This window comes from Heteronotia binoei, chromosome 4, assembly GCF_032191835.1.
Source record: "Heteronotia binoei isolate CCM8104 ecotype False Entrance Well chromosome 4, APGP_CSIRO_Hbin_v1, whole genome shotgun sequence".
Lineage (NCBI taxonomy): Eukaryota > Metazoa > Chordata > Lepidosauria > Squamata > Gekkonidae > Heteronotia > Heteronotia binoei.
Window position 1 is genome coordinate 8,676,132 of NC_083226.1, and position 15,600 is coordinate 8,691,731.

The 15,600-nt window shown below is 43.5% G+C and overlaps 1 protein-coding gene across 1 annotated transcript in view; it reads right to left on the reverse strand.

The window, feature by feature from the left end:
- The window catches only part of NSD2 (nuclear receptor binding SET domain protein 2), a 118,880-nt gene that overhangs the window by 64,540 nt on the left and 38,740 nt on the right, over nt 1-15,600 (reverse strand). Inside the window, exons 3-5 of the mRNA XM_060236754.1 lie at nt 12,251-12,416; nt 5,177-5,343; nt 4,401-4,877 (exon numbers count right to left, since the gene is read on the reverse strand). Coding sequence (XP_060092737.1) covers nt 4,401-4,877; nt 5,177-5,343; nt 12,251-12,416 — 810 coding nt within the window. The remainder of the gene's footprint in view (nt 1-4,400; nt 4,878-5,176; nt 5,344-12,250; nt 12,417-15,600) is intronic.

Genomic DNA, 15,600 nt, shown 5'->3' on the forward strand with positions numbered 1-15,600 from the left:
ACTTAACTGTGGGGTTCCTCAGGGAGCAGTTCTCTCCCCGATGTTATTTAACATCTACATGCGCCCCCTTGCCCAGATTGCCCAGAGATATGGGCTGGATTATCACCAGTATGCGGATGACACCCAGCTCTATCTATTGATGGACGGCCGGGCCGCCGATGTTCCTATAAACTTGGACCGGGCGCTGCAAGCCGTGGCAGACTGGATCAGGTCGAGTGGGCTGAAACTGAATCCAGCGAAGACAGAGGTCCTTTGTCTAGGGCGTGGTGGTCCAGAGGGAGGGATCTCCCTTCCAGCTTTTGACGGTGCGTCACTAGTACCAGTACGCAGGGTCAGGAGCTTGGGAGTGTTACTGGAGTCTTCCTTGACAATGGAGGCCCAGATAGCAGCCACTGCCAAATCCGCCTTTTTCCACCTTAGGCGGGCGAGGCAGTTGGCTCCCTTCCTGGAGCGCAATGACCTGGCAACAGTGATCCATGCAACGGTCACCTCAAGGCTAGACCACTGTAATGCCCTCTACATGGGGCTGCCCCTGTGCCGAACCCGGAAGCTGCAGCTAGTGCAGAATGCAGCAGCTAGACTGCTATTGGGCCTACCTCGGTGGGAACATGTGCAGGCTGGGCTGCGGGAGCTGCATTGGCTGCCAGTTATTTACCGAGTTCCTTACAAGGTGCTGGTTATTACCTTTAAAGCCCTATATGGCAGAGGACCTGTTTACCTTAGGGACCGCCTCTCTCCATATGTTCCCCATAGAGCACTGCGATCCAGCTCACAAAACCTTCTGGAAGTACCTGGGCCAAAGGAGGCCAAACTAAAAATAACTAGAGAACAGGCCTTCTCTATAAAAGCACCCCAATGGTGGAACCAACTGCCGGAAGAGGTCCCCTGCCAGAAGAGGTGCGGGCCCTACGGGACATTAACCAATTCCGTAGGGCGTGCAAAACCGCCCTCTTCCGGCTAGCCTTCCAAGATGGAACCTGAAATGAACACCATGCCATCACTAACATCAGTAATCGAGATAGCAATATGATGAGATTATTTTAGATTGATTTTAGACTTTTATATTATGTAAATTTAATGGTAAATTTTAAATGTTATAGAAATGTATAACTGTTTTATTGTTTAACATGGCTCTTGCCACATTCTGTAAGCCGCCCTGAGCCTGCTTCGGCGAGGAGGGCGGGGTATAAATAAAATTTTATTATTATTATTATTAAGTCTCAGACAAGGGGAATGGGGTAGAGGAGACTGCATTAATGCTCCTGTAATCAGTGCAAAGTCTTAAGCCTCCACCTTTCTTTTTTCAGAACAGTGCAGGGGCACAGGGGGAATTTGCTGGTTGAATGAATCCTCTAAGTTCTTGTGAATAAACTTTTAAAACTCTGCCTTCTCCCCAGGGCTCATTGAATACAGCTTAGCCCTCGGTAGAGGCTCTTCTGATATTAATTCAATGGCACAGTTAGCGGCCCTAAGGGGGGGGGCAGTTCATCTGCTTCCCTCTCCTCAAACACCTGGCTCAGGTCTTGGTACTCTGAGGAGATCTGGCCCAAGTCTTCCATGGTTAAATAGCTTCTGGTATGGGAGGAGGGGTGGGGCCCAGTCGGTATTCTAAGCACGAATCTCACAGTTTGTTAGGAAAACATAGCCTTTGATCACTCCACTGAATGTACGGGTCATGGTCTGCCAACCACCTCACCCCCAGCACTACTAGGAAAGTGGCCGACGGGGTAACAATAAAAGTTCTCTCTTCCCAGTGGTGGCCCATCGCCACGGGTACTGACACAAGTCTCTAGAGTGCAAGGGTCTCCTCTCATGGGAGTCCCATCCATCTGCTCAAACCTGAAGGGCTCTGGAAGTCCTGTCAAGTTCAGACTCAACTTTGTAACTACTGCAGGAGTGATTAAATCATGGCCGCACCCTGCATCCAACTTTGCAAGCATCTTCACGAGTCCCCAATTTGGGATTAACTAAATATACTGAGATGTTGTCCATCCGGATCAGAACATGGCAATCGTAGATCTTGGGAGCAAAGTGAAGGACAGCCAGTCTGATTGCTTGGAGTTCCAAGATGCTGATAGGCAATTTCAAGTCCCCTCTGGATCACCTCCCCTGAATTGGGGTCTGTTGAAAGGTAGTTTCCCAGCCTGAAAGGCTGGCATATATGAAAATCTGGTGCTATTCCTGGGTCGAAAAATATTTCCCTTGGAGTTGGATAGCTCGACCCACCAGCGGAGACTGACCCTGACTTGCAGTGGCACCTTGAGCATGACGCTGGACTTTCTGGAGATATAAAATTGGTATGGACGTAGAAAACTCTGCAACTGCCTGATGTGGAATCTCCTCCACTGGATTCTCTCTATGGTGGAGACCATCAGCCCCTGAAGTGATCACTAATGCTACCTCTGATCTTTAGTGCCTTCCAAGTGGAGATATAGTCACTGTGTGCTGGAGTCCATGATCACTCCCGGGTGTTCCAGGCAACGCGAGGGCAACAGTTAGCTCTTTTGTAGGTTCACTATGAAGCCAAATTTCTGGGTGTACCACAGGGTACTTGTTAAAGTACAAATGAATGGAAATTTTGTTTTACAATATTTCTGTGTAGAGTTGAATTTCTGTTGTTATTGTTTTTCCTTCTTAATAAAGTTCATTGATAACAAAATGGTAGCTTTTATTTCCTGTATTTTTCCTTCCAAACCTTTACACTCAGGAGCATTGAAACCCTCTTCATACAGGCCAGTTTTGTATAGTGATGATAATGTTAATGACTAATAACATAGTGTTAATAATGTTAATGACTAATAACATAGCAAAATTATTTAATTATACTTGATCAACAAAAATTGTTGCATGTGAATATGACATTTTAATCTTACAATAACATAAAATATAGGTAATACCTGTTCATTTTCGTAACTGGAGATGAACGCTTATCCACAATTATAAATATCTATGGTGCTTTAGATGTTATGTTTCCATGGGGGCAATTTTTCGATGGGGGCTTTTTTCCTATGAGCATTTATGACTGTGGGGTTTTTTCTGTGAGCTTTTTTCCTGGAACCATAGCTCTATCAGAGGTTGTCCTTGAAAGGGCAGCTTCTGGGAGAGCTCTCTCAGCCCCACCTACCTCACAGGGTGTTTGATGTGGGGGAGGAAGGTAAAGAAGACTGTGACCACTCTGAGATTCACAGTAAAGGGTGGGATATAAATCCAATACCATCATCATCTTCTTTTGGAGTCCTGTCAAAAGCACAGTAGAGCATGCTGTGAATGAAAGGCAGTAGTGGTCGAAGGCCTTCTTTCCTGATGGTGTAAAAACTGGCATTGCCTTCTTTTTGGCTCTGGTCTCCACTAGGATTTTGTTCACCATGTCTCCAAACAGGTGGCCTCGTTGAAATGGGTCTGCCGTGACAATGTTTTTTGAACGGGAGTCTGTGGACCACGCTCTGAGCTAGCCTGCTGCACCATCTGCTGAATGCATTCCTGAAAGTCTTGCATCTCTTGGCACCACCCAGCGCATATTTCAGCCAAGTCTTCATGCATGGGCTGGCCTACATGAGCTACTACCTTTTCCAGCTCCATCATTAGGTCTTCCCCAGTTCATCTGACAGCAATTATTGAACAGTATTTCCCAGTAAGTTTCTCTTCACTGGTTACACTCTGCAGAGAGCCTCCTCCTCAAGGCGCACTCCCACATGGCCACAGCAACATCACAAGCCTTTTCTATGGTAGACCCAGTTTTTTTGAATGGCCTGTCAGAGTGGGTGAGGAGGGCACTTTCTACATTTAGGAAGGCATGTACGGCAGCCTTATTTCAGAGAGCATTTGGTGTAGGATAAGTTCAGTCTGCATATTTGGCAGCGCTCATTTTATTCTTTGTGTTTGTTGATCCTGTGTGTTTTAATTCTTAAAAGCTTTTACATTTGTAACTTGTGTTCTTTAATCTGTATTTCAATTTGTTAATTCCGGTATTACAATTAATGACACAGCAACATAGTCACTGTGTTGTTTGCCATTTTGACTCCAAAGAGATAAAGGAGAAAAAGCACCCACCCCCTGCCAAAGACTATCTTGAGTGTGCAGCACTGGGCTGGTGGGATGGGAGAGGTGTCATGGTGGAAGGGGGAGAGAGCAAAGTCAAGAGAGAGCTTTCTCAAGGGAAGTTCATGCAAGTTCCCTAAACTGCCTGCGCTAGAATGTCCCTCTCTATAGTGCATCTCCAGTCCTTGTCTTGAGTTTCCTCTACCACCCCCATCCCTGCTTTCTTGGTCTGTTACCCACGGGGTCCTGGCGTCAACAGTGGTGAAGTCGTTAAGTCTAGTTCCTTCAGACATTATAACAAGTTAAACAGGGAGCTGCATGACAAATCAAAGGTTCACAGTAAGAGTTCAAGAGATACCAACCTCATCTCTGTGCTTCTGGCAAAAAACCAAGAACTGAGACACAGCATCTCCCTTCCTGTTTCGCGGAGTGTATGTAACCGCCTTTTTCCTACCAAGAGGTGAGCCTGGGCCTCTTTTGGCTTCTTTCTCTTCAAGGGTTTTATCGGGGCTGGCATTAACAGGTTTAATGTCTTCTTGAGATTCATCAGTTGCAGCCATTTTGGTTCTCCTTCTCTTGGTAGGGACATCGGATTCTTTCCTTGATTTCAAAGACTGGGAAATATCTTCATCTGTGTAAATTTTATCCATTTCTTCCAGTGACTTCACCACAAGACCTGCTTCCTTTGCCACTTGAGGATTAAGAACAGGTCTGCCCCTAATATAAAAGAAGGTATACTTGGCTTTCCGTTCTTCCGCAGTCAAAGATAACGCATCTTTTGCTTGTTTAATACCCATTTCCCACTGAGGACGCAGTTTTCCTGAAACGGGTTTTAACATCTGTGGGGGAACACAAAGCCAATCAGTTACACAGGACCAAGAGTTAAAGAAAATCCTACCATTATTACAGCGAATGCCACTGCATTAACATGAATTCATTATACTAAGAAAGAAAACATTTTAAAGGAGATAAACTAGGCATGAAATGAAGATTTGTAAAGAAACATGGCACTATTGAAAGAATAATTAAGATTACATATCCCTTGAATCCAAAGGGGAGAAGTCAAAGAAGGGCAAACTTCTGTGCAGAATTAACACTGAGTGCTGGGAATACTCAAGCAGATATAAATACAATGTACCTTAATTTTCTCTGCTCTGGTAAGGGAATGTTTTGCACTTTCCTGGCACAGCTGCTCATATTGCTCTTCTCCTTTGAATGGCACAAGGCTCTTCTCAAACACCCAAGCTCGTTCTGGGGCATCTCCAAAGAACTGCACATGATACTGGCGAAAACTCTTCTTTTGACCTGAAAAATGCGGTAGACACGAATAACAACAACTAAATGATAATCCAAGCATGATGACCTCTTGTTTGGCTTTCAGACTAATAGGTGAGCACTATATTATTGCTAACCTTCTCTTGGCTAACATTCTTTTTTGCTCTTTAACATGTATTTATTTATTTACATTTTGATTTATATCCCGCCCTTCCCACCGAGGTGGCTCAGGGCGGCTTACAACATATAAAGCTTACATAGGTTTGGCTTAAAAACAATTACATGGCAACAGTTAAAACAATAAATTAATAAAACATAGGACATAAAAACCAGCGGTCTGTCAGAATGCACTCTAGCTCCATCCAAAAATTCTCAGTGTCAGTTATAGGCCAGCCGGAAGAGGACTGTCTTGTAGGCCCTGCGGAACTGCCCTAGGTCCCGCAGTGCCCTCACCTCTTCCGGCAGCTGGTTCCACCAGTAAGGCGCCGTTACCGAGAAGGCCCGATCCCTGGTGGATTTCAGACGGGCCTCCTTTGGCCCGCGGATTACTAGCAGGTTTTGCGAACCCGATCTCAGTACTCTCTGGGGAACGTGTGGGGAGAGACGGTCCCTAAGGTAGGCAGGTCCTAGGCCATATAGGGCTTTAAAGGTAATGACCAGCACCTTGTACCGGACTCAGAATATAGGAGTCTAGTGGCACCTTAATGACTGAGATTTTATTCCAGTGGTTTCCAAGGACCAACACTCTTTTGTCAGAGGTACCAAAGTGAGTTCTAGTCCACAAAAATTTATGCCAAAATAAAATCCCACCAGAATTTAAGGAGTCACTAGACTGCTGCTATCACAGACTAACTGGCTACTCCCTCCGTAGCATATTTTACTTTTAAAAATAAGCTTTAAAAAAAACTACATTGGGGTATCAAATTCATTTGTAATGAGTGCCGGATTTGACATAAATAAGACACCTTGTCAGGCTGGGTGATGAGCACCACAAAATGTAGTACCAGGTGATGGAGATAAAGATTTTCAAAAACTTATTAAAACATTACCACTCATTGGTCTTAAAGGTGCTTTCTTTGTATCTCTCTTGTGTGATGCAGGGAACTGGGCAAAGGAAGCTCTGGCGCTTTCCTTCCTTCCCTGGGGGACTAGGAGGGAGAGGAGCCTCAGCCAATAGAAGGCAGAGAGGCTTGGCTCAGTAGCTGTCTTGTGCGATTGAGAGAGCCTGGCAAAGCAAGCTTTCCCTTCCCCCTTCCTCCCCAAGGGAGGAGTCTCAGCCAATAGAGAAAATAGAGGTTTTGCTCTGTAGCTCTTGTACTTTTGAGCAAGCCTGGCAAAGCAATCTGCAATGCAGAAGAAAGCAAGAGAAAGGGGGAAGGAAGCAGATGGCAGCCAGTTGCTTGGGGGCCTCATAGAAGCCTTGCAGGGGAGAAAACATTTTCTAAAGGAAAATGGAGTAGTCAAAGGGCTCAAAGCACTTCCTGTTGTGGCCCCAACACAAAGTTATAAACCTCAGAACACCTGACCTCCTTTTCCCAAGAAATGGACATCAACGGGCTACAATGCTGCTGGCAGAAGTCCCACCCACAATTTACGAAGCGACAATATTACCTGGTGACAAAAGGCAGAGCTTATGGTCCAATGTGGTAGAACTAAGTTAGAGTCCAGCAGCACCTTGAAGATCAACGAAGCGAATAAAACTTTGTTGGTCTTAAAGGTGCCACCCGACTCTAAATTTGTTCTATTGCTTCAGGCCAATATGGCTGCCCAGTGTGGTGGATCTGGAAGATTTACGCTGTAATCACTGCTCGGGGCATGGAAGCTTGCTGGGTGACTTCAAAGCTGGACTTACCTCACAAGATTGTTGTGAGGATAAAATGGAGGAGAGGGGAACAACTCTGCAAGCTGCTTTTGAGAGGAGAAAAACTGGATACTAATGAAGTAAATGAACAGATTGAGAAAAAACAGGGAAAGGCCACGTGCTTTACACTAAAACTCAAAAATGAACAAAGCAACCCCAAAAACTAAGTTAGAGTCCAGCAGCACCTTGAAGATCAACTAAGCGAATAAAACTTTGCTGGTCTTAAAGGTGCCACCCGACTCTAAATTTGTTCTATTGCTTCAGGCCAATATGGCTGCCCAGTGTGGTGGATCTGGAAGATTTACGCTGTAATCACTGCTCGGGGCATGGAAGCTTGCTGGGTGACCTTAAAGCTGGACTTACCTCACAAGATTGTTGTGAGGATAAAATGGAGGAGAGGGGAACAACTCTGCAAGTTGAGAGGAGAAAAACTGGATACTAATGAAGTAAATGAACAGATTGAGAAAAAACAGGGAAAGGCCACGTGCTTTACGCTAAAACTCAAAAATGAACAAAGCAACCCCAAAACAGTCGACTGCTTTGTAGTACACCTCTCCCCGCAAAGGGTTTAAATTGGTCATCTGGTCCTTATATTTTTTTTAATCAAAATATTTACATCTCAACCTTTCCTCATGGCTCAAGGAGGTTTTGGGTTTTTTTTTTAATACCACAGAAGTAAAATGAGTGGCTTTCCTACAACCTGCATTCTTCAAGAAGGCACCTGAATGCAGTCACTCACAAAAGTTCTGCACTGAAGAAGACAACTCTGGAAAAACTGGAGGAAAACTGCACTAAAATAGCCAATGTTCAGTGATCATTTGTGTGCCACTGTGCCTCCTTCTGCTGAGAGCATCTGCCTTAACAATGTGTACACCTGGAAGAAGTCCTGCTGAAGACAGAGTGTTAGGATAAACACATCAAGGCCAACTGTTATGCTATGCTGCAAAAGACATCAGTGCCTCTTTACTTGTTTATACCAGACGTTGCCGCCACATTCTCTGTAACTACTATAACAGTGCAACTGCAATGTCACGGAAGGAATTAACATTACTGCATTGCATACTTCAAAAAGTCAACTGGTATATATTCCGTTTCTAGGCGCATCTGAGAATTAGTGTCTTACAAGAGTTGCATAATGGGCTCCCCCCAGCTTCATAGCAATGCCTGTAGTTACTAATATATGGTAATGACTGTAATAGCTGGAAATAGAGGGTACATCGTGTGGCACACTGCAGCAGTCTGTCTGTAGAGATACGATAGTCAGTGCTGGGAGAAACGGGGTGTTTATGCTCTCAAATGGGAATGAAGCAAGGTTGAAGAAAGAATGTGTGAAGTCAAACAAGTATGACCCCCCCCCCAAGGCAGCGAATGCCATGAAACCAATTAGATGCTGTACACGGAACACTGTCTGGAGAGGACTGTGCGTTTTGCAAGTAAGATAATGGAAAGAGCTCCATCACGAGGTAAGGAGACTCACCCAGTCTCCTTACCCAGCAAGAACTACTCCAGGGAACTCCACACACATCAGTGGAAGCTGTGCAAATGCACTCTGAGCAACAGCAGCCACCTATTTTCTAAGATGACTGCTGTGTTCTTAAACCCTGGTCAATTTTCCATACGCTGGTTGGGGTGGGAAGCAAGAGTGGGGGGGATTGTTGGTCCCAGGTAAAAAGACGTAAAGGCAAAACTGGCTAAGTGAAGAAAAAAATTAAACAGTTTAGCAGGCAGAAGCTGAGAAGAAACATAAATAAGGACAAATTATCTGGAGTACCATCACAGAGCTTCTGAGGAGTGACATAGCGGTTAAGACAGATCCAGGTAGGTAGTCGTGTTGGTCTGAAGCAATGTGACAAAGTTAAGAGTCCAACAGCACCTTTAAGACCAACAAAGTTTTATTCAGGAGTTTTTGTATGCATGCACACTTTGTCAGACAGGATGGAATCAGAGTATATACATATATACTATAGACATAAAACTGGTTTCATGTTGGCAAATCCAAGCACACTGATTGGTTGGGACTGGGTGAGATTGCACTTCATCAACCTTTGGCCCATCAAATCATCAATCAAGAGTACTTGTGTGCCATTGGTTGAGTCCACTCCTCTCTCCCGTCTGAGTGGCTGTTGCTACCCAGCAAAGCTGGTTCTGTCAGTGAAAGGCAAACAACCTTAGTTCTGGCAGTTATTGGCTCTCCCTACTCTCCCATTGGCTGAGCCGCCTGTTGCACTAATTCACAGAGGGAAGAAAGAAACCATTCCTTCAATTGGCTGAGGGAGGAAGGAGGACGGAGACAGCCAGAGAAAGGCTTCCCTTGATAGGCTGAGGACTCCTCCCTATCTTCCTCTGGAAAGGGGGGGAAATGGTGTCCTGTGCCAACAGACCAGATACAGAGAGAGAGAGAGATTGAAGTCCTGCACTGAAGATCAACAACACTGTCAGAGAGAGACTGTTGTTCTGGAAGGTCTCATTACAGGCCTCTGAGGCAGAACTCATTGGGGCCAGTCCTGAGTACGGCTGCCAGCACTGGAGTTAGGGCTTTAGAGTGGGGTCTGCCAGACTCAAGTTCTTGCTGTGGAAGCTGACTGGGTAATTTCTGACCAGTCACAGACTTCCTGCTTCACAGGGTTGTTGTTCTGATGAAAGGAGGCAGAGGAGAATGATGTAAGCTGCTTTGGTCCCCCCCCCACCCCCACAGTGGAGACTGTTCTTACCTAGGTGGAGGCTGCAGGGAGGGGAGAGGTGATGGAAATCTGAAGTCAGAGAGGCAGATAAAGGGAAGGAGATAGGGTTGCCAACTCCAGGTTAGGAAACCTGGAGATTTAAGGGGTGCAGTCTGGAGAGGGTGGGGTTTGAGCAGGGGTGGAACCTCAGTCAGGTACACTGCCATTTCCCCCTGGGGAACCACTGTTGCCAGTCTCCAAGTAAGGACTGGAGATCACTCAGAATTACAACTGCTCTCCAGATGGCACAGATCAACTCTCCTTGAGGTGAGGGGGAGTGAATGCCTTTATTTGGGTGGATGGGAAGACAGCAAGGATGGGAGGGGCACTTACCCAGAGCCTCTTTCTAGAGCCCGTTGTATTTTTCTTCACAACAGGCCTTATCCCTAATATATATGTAAGGCAGAGATTGAACTGCAAATCATCATACAATATACTGAAATGTTGTAACACATGCAAACAGAAATAACAAGTTCATAAGGTCATTATAGTGTAGATTCAATTCTGGAGAAAACAGGCAAATAAATGTCTCAGAGTGGTAAGACTGTGATTATATGACCCTGTTGTCATGCCTCCTTTCAACCATCAGTTAACTCCATACATGAGAGGAGACGGGACAACAGGGTCAATAATCACTCTTCACAGTCTTAACACTGAGACATTTGCTTGCCTGTTTCCCCCCAGAATTAAATCTAAACTATAACGACTTTATGAACTTGTTATTTCTGTTTGCATCTGTTAAAACATTTCAACATATTGTACGCTTTTGTGCTGATTTGCTGTTCAGCCTCTGAGATAGATAGATTAGATAAGACAGACCAGACAGATATAGATATAAATATATATGGATGGGCAAGTCTGATACTCTGATTCCATCCTGTTTGACAAAGTATGTGTGTACACAAAGGCACACATCCTGAATAAAACTTTGTTGGTATTAAAAGTGTTATTGGACTCTAACTTTTTCATAGTGGTTAAGTGTGGAATAGGATCTGGGAGACCCAATTTGAATCCCCACTCTCTTTTGGAAGCTTGCTGGGTGACTGTGGGTCCGTCACGCACTCCTCAGCCTAACCTACCTCACAGCAACGATAAAATGAACAAAAGAGAACAAGGTAAGCTGCTTTGGGTCCCCCACTGGGCAAATAAAATAAAATAGGGGCACAAATGAAGTAAATAAATCAATATGACTGTATGACAGTCAGAAAAGTACTCAACAGAAAGACACTCCTCAGTCCCCGTCAAGACATGTGTGCGCAGAGATAACACTATTGAGGAAGTGATTCTGAATGCCCTGTACACCTATACTACACCATGAAGGTTTAAATTAGCTATCTAAAATAACCTAGATTGAAGTCCAGTAGCACCTTAGAGACTAACAAAACTTTTGAGGTATAAGCTTTCAAGAGACAAAGCTTCTTTTGTCAGATACCTGTATCATCAAATTCCAGTATCTGAGGAACACTTTCGAAGGCTCATACCTTGGAAATCTTATTGGTCTCTTAAGATGCTACTGGGCTTGCATTTAGCTGTTCCACTGCAGACCAACACGACTGCCCTCTGAACCTAAAATAACCTAGTGTCATGAACTATGTTCAGGTGTAGCAACAGAGTCAGTAAAGCAAAAGCAATACATCTAGCACAGTGAGAAATATATTCTTTAAGTCACTACTAGGGATGGGCACAAACTGGAGAAACATGGTTCTGTTTGGGGTTCTTGGCCAAACCACAAACCAAACTGAACCAGGTTTGTTTTTGGACTGAACCGGTTTGAGGTTCTGCAAACCCTACTGAAAGGGATCACATCCCCTTTAAAGTGTTTGTAGAAAGCCCAAAAAACAGCCGAGCTCCCCACCACTCAGCTGTTTTGCAGCTTTCACAGGGAACTCAAGAGTCCCTTTAATCCCCTGCTTTCTGCTCCATCCACAGATCACCAGGAACTGCCACAAACTTCTGTTCACAAACCTCAAACAGCAAAATCTGTGATGAATTTTGTTTTGTGGTTCAGTCGGTGCTCATCTCTAGTTACTGCCACACGCTGGGAGACCAAAGGTCACCAGACTTGTACACCATTAACTGAAATGCTACAAGGGTTAAATTACACTTAAAATACACTCAAATTACTACAATATTCGCATAAACCCTGCTCATCACATAGTGTAGTTTTCTCTATGCTTGAATATAATTCAACAATTTGCATAATCTTTTTATATGCTTCAGCTAACGGAATCCAGTCCAACAAGAGGCATCAGCTTACTTGTTCTTTTTTGTCTTGATAGTCTCTGGACCCAGCACAGCAAATGACATTTTCAAACTACTCCCTCCCCACCCCCACCCCTCCAAAAACCAGGCATACCATTTATTTTTGTGAAGTTATGAAGGAGAGGATCTGTTGTCACCATACACGGCCACCATGGATAACCAGATACTTTGGACCACACCAAGGTTCCCACATTGTACTTCAGCACCTGAATTCTGTCGTCTTTTTCAGTGACAGTAGCAGAATCGTCCTTGGATGGAATCTTTTTTTAAAAAAGCAAACAAGACAGAGTTTAACAAATGGTAGCAACCCAAACAACAGTTTTTCTGGTTAGTGAGGCTGTGGCGAAATTTCTGGCTGACATCCTTAAATTTAATTCTGACCATGTTTGAATGCATCTGTAAGCTCAGTTTTATTTTGATTTTATCTCCAATGTTTAAATTTTTATATTCTGTGTATTTTTATCTGAATCTATTATGCCATTAAAGGTTTGGTATGGTAACAGTTCTTCTGTCGACTGTTAAGACTGCATGTGAAAAAAATGTTTTATACAACATAACTGGAAAATATACTACTGTTCATAGACCAAAACTCTAGCCTGCTTATATTGGCTTATGTTTAGTAAGCATATTTTAAAAACAGCTCATATTAATTTTGTCCCAACAAAAATACTTGCACCAAAATAATCAAGAGTGGTTTAAATTATGTATATTCAAGCCCTTACATAGAATTATTTTATTACCAGAATGTGCTAAAAATTTCAAGACAGTATGTACTCTATTACAACATTTAAATTTAATAAAAGAATCAGCAGCAGTAAAAACTGCTAACACACCAGCTCCAGCACCCCCAACGGACACTGCATAATGTGCCCTGGATGAATTTGTCCCTGCATCTGCTGTAACCACTATCAAGGGAGGTCACTAGGGCACCTCAGTTTCAGTCTCTGCAACACTGGGGATCAGGTCTTTTTCACCTTGTAGGTAAAGGCATACACATTAGGATTTTAGCCTTGCCTTTGATTTGACCTGCACAGCCCAATCAGGTGAACGCATAACTTTTAAAAATATATAGATACTATTAGGCATTATTTGTGATTTTACCACCCTACCCGTTTAAAAATCAACAACACAGAGGCAGATGCCCTCAGGCAATTTCTATGGATAATCATCTGAAAAATACAAATTCTTACTGTCAAGATAGATACATACTGGCAGGGGAATTTGTTCACCGGCATTAATTTTAATAACATGAATCTTTAGAAATGGAACTTTTTTTTACCATACACATCCCTGGTATGTTTTTCTTCGTGGCTGTGTTTTATTTCATATTCAGGTACAGATTAAATGTTACACAGAGAAGAATATTCACCTGACCTCTCAAGGGAGTAATGATCTAACAACAATTCTTTTAATTTACCTGGAACACATTAGGCTGTCTGGCCTGTAAGTTCCTAAATTCCTGCTGGGCCCCTTTTGTCAACTTTAGCATCAGCGTACATCTACTAGTTAGTGAATCAACAATTTCACCTTTGAAATTCTTAAGAAAACTGGGTGCATGCCATCTGGACCTGGAGGCTTATCCATTTTTAACTGGCCCAGTAATGCTAGAAGGAAGGTATGAGCAGGGATTGCTTTGCCTTTGAGAGAGTGCTGGAGCTATGAAGTCACACTCAGTGTGTTTAACAGTCTGCTTTTAGGAAAGCTTTCAGGTGCAAGCCTCTGGAGACAGCCAAAGAGCTCTTTGCTCTGGTGCCCAGGGGTTCACATTGTGGCTAGGAAGAAGTGTCACCAACATGGGAGACAAAGAGAATCCAACATTAACCTAAGATTGGACTATGCCATCCACTTTGGCTCATCATGAAATAACTTCTGGACTGTTTGCATGAACTCTTTGGAGTTGACAGGATGTTAAATGCAGTGGGCTTCCTAGTTGTACTAAGGAAAGGAAAGGTCCCCTGTGCAAGCACCAGTTGTTTCCAACTCTGGGGTGATGTTGCTCTCACAATGTTTTCATGGGGTGGTTTGCCATTGCTTTCCCCAGTCATCTACACTTTCCCCCCAGCAAGCTGCGTAATCATTTTACCAACCTTGGAAGGATGGACCTCAAAACACTCCATCTCCATGACAGCACAGAATCATAGAGTTGGAAGGGATCTCCAGGGTCATCTAATCTAACTCCCTGCAACAATGAAGGAAACTCACAAATACCTCCCCTTCCATACACACTCAGTGACCCCTGTTCCAAGCCCAGAAGATGGCAAAAAAGAGAGGAGGGGGGAAGCTTCTTAAGGATTCCTGGCAAAACTGGCCTGGAAAAATTCTACCGCAAACAGCATTTCCTGGATGAGCAATGAAAACTAAGTACTGATGCAACCCTTCCTGCTCTCCTTCTCATGATCTGTCTAAGTTCAACATTCTGCAGGTCTGAGAAATTTTTGCTGGCCAATTTTTGCTGACTCCTGCAATATACTGAAAAAAAATCTGTAGTTAAAGTAGAGTACTGTTGCTTTGATTTTTCAGCTGTTGTATCACTGATTAGATTTGCAACATGTAGGTCAAGCACAATCCCTATTTTGGGGATTTCAACATTTGGTTTATGTAAAATGATAGCAAAATCAATGATAAGCCACAAACTATCTTGAACCTCAAAGGACATATCTCAATCAACTTTTCAACAACTGCTACTACCAATGTTTTGACATTCTAGAGAATGTGCAAGTTGCATCAAAGTTGAAATGCAAGATACAGTTCTGAATTATAAAATGGCCTTCATGAAAACAGTTTCTGGAGATTGTGAGTCATTTCTGCAAAGGTCTCCAAACCAAAAACCATTGACTTCTTTTGGTATGATGAGCTTAATTAGCTAATCAGAACACTAGTAAACTGCTGCAAAACTTTATTAGCAGTTTTTAGCAATTGAATTGTTTGAGAACCTGTTTTTACTGTTAGGAAGTTTTGCTTCTTCCACGTACTTCTTGATGTTCTCAAAAACACTCAAGGCTTAATACTTAATATAATCACTTAATATAATCTATCTTGACATAACCTTATCTGACCTAATGGAGCAAAACTTCTGGGGAAATTGTGTGTTTCCTGTCATAGCAATATATCAGGGGTGGCCAACGGTAGCTCTCCAGATGTTTTTTGCCTACAACTCAAGTCAGCCCCAGCCAGCATGGCCAATGGCTGGGGCTGATGGGAGTTGTAGGCAAAAAAACATCTGGAGAGCTACTGTTGGCCACCCATGCAATATACGATATCTACAAAGCTGGGGAATATTTGACTATTTGAACAAATAATACATGATGAACAAGACTCGTCCCATTTCAGGGCATGCATTCCTGTTGTAAAAGACTCATGTACAGTGAGAATGCTAAATGTTCCTCCATTCCAGTCAGGGCTGGCTTTCATTTCTTCTTTCAGGTTTCTCCCCAGCAAAAAGTG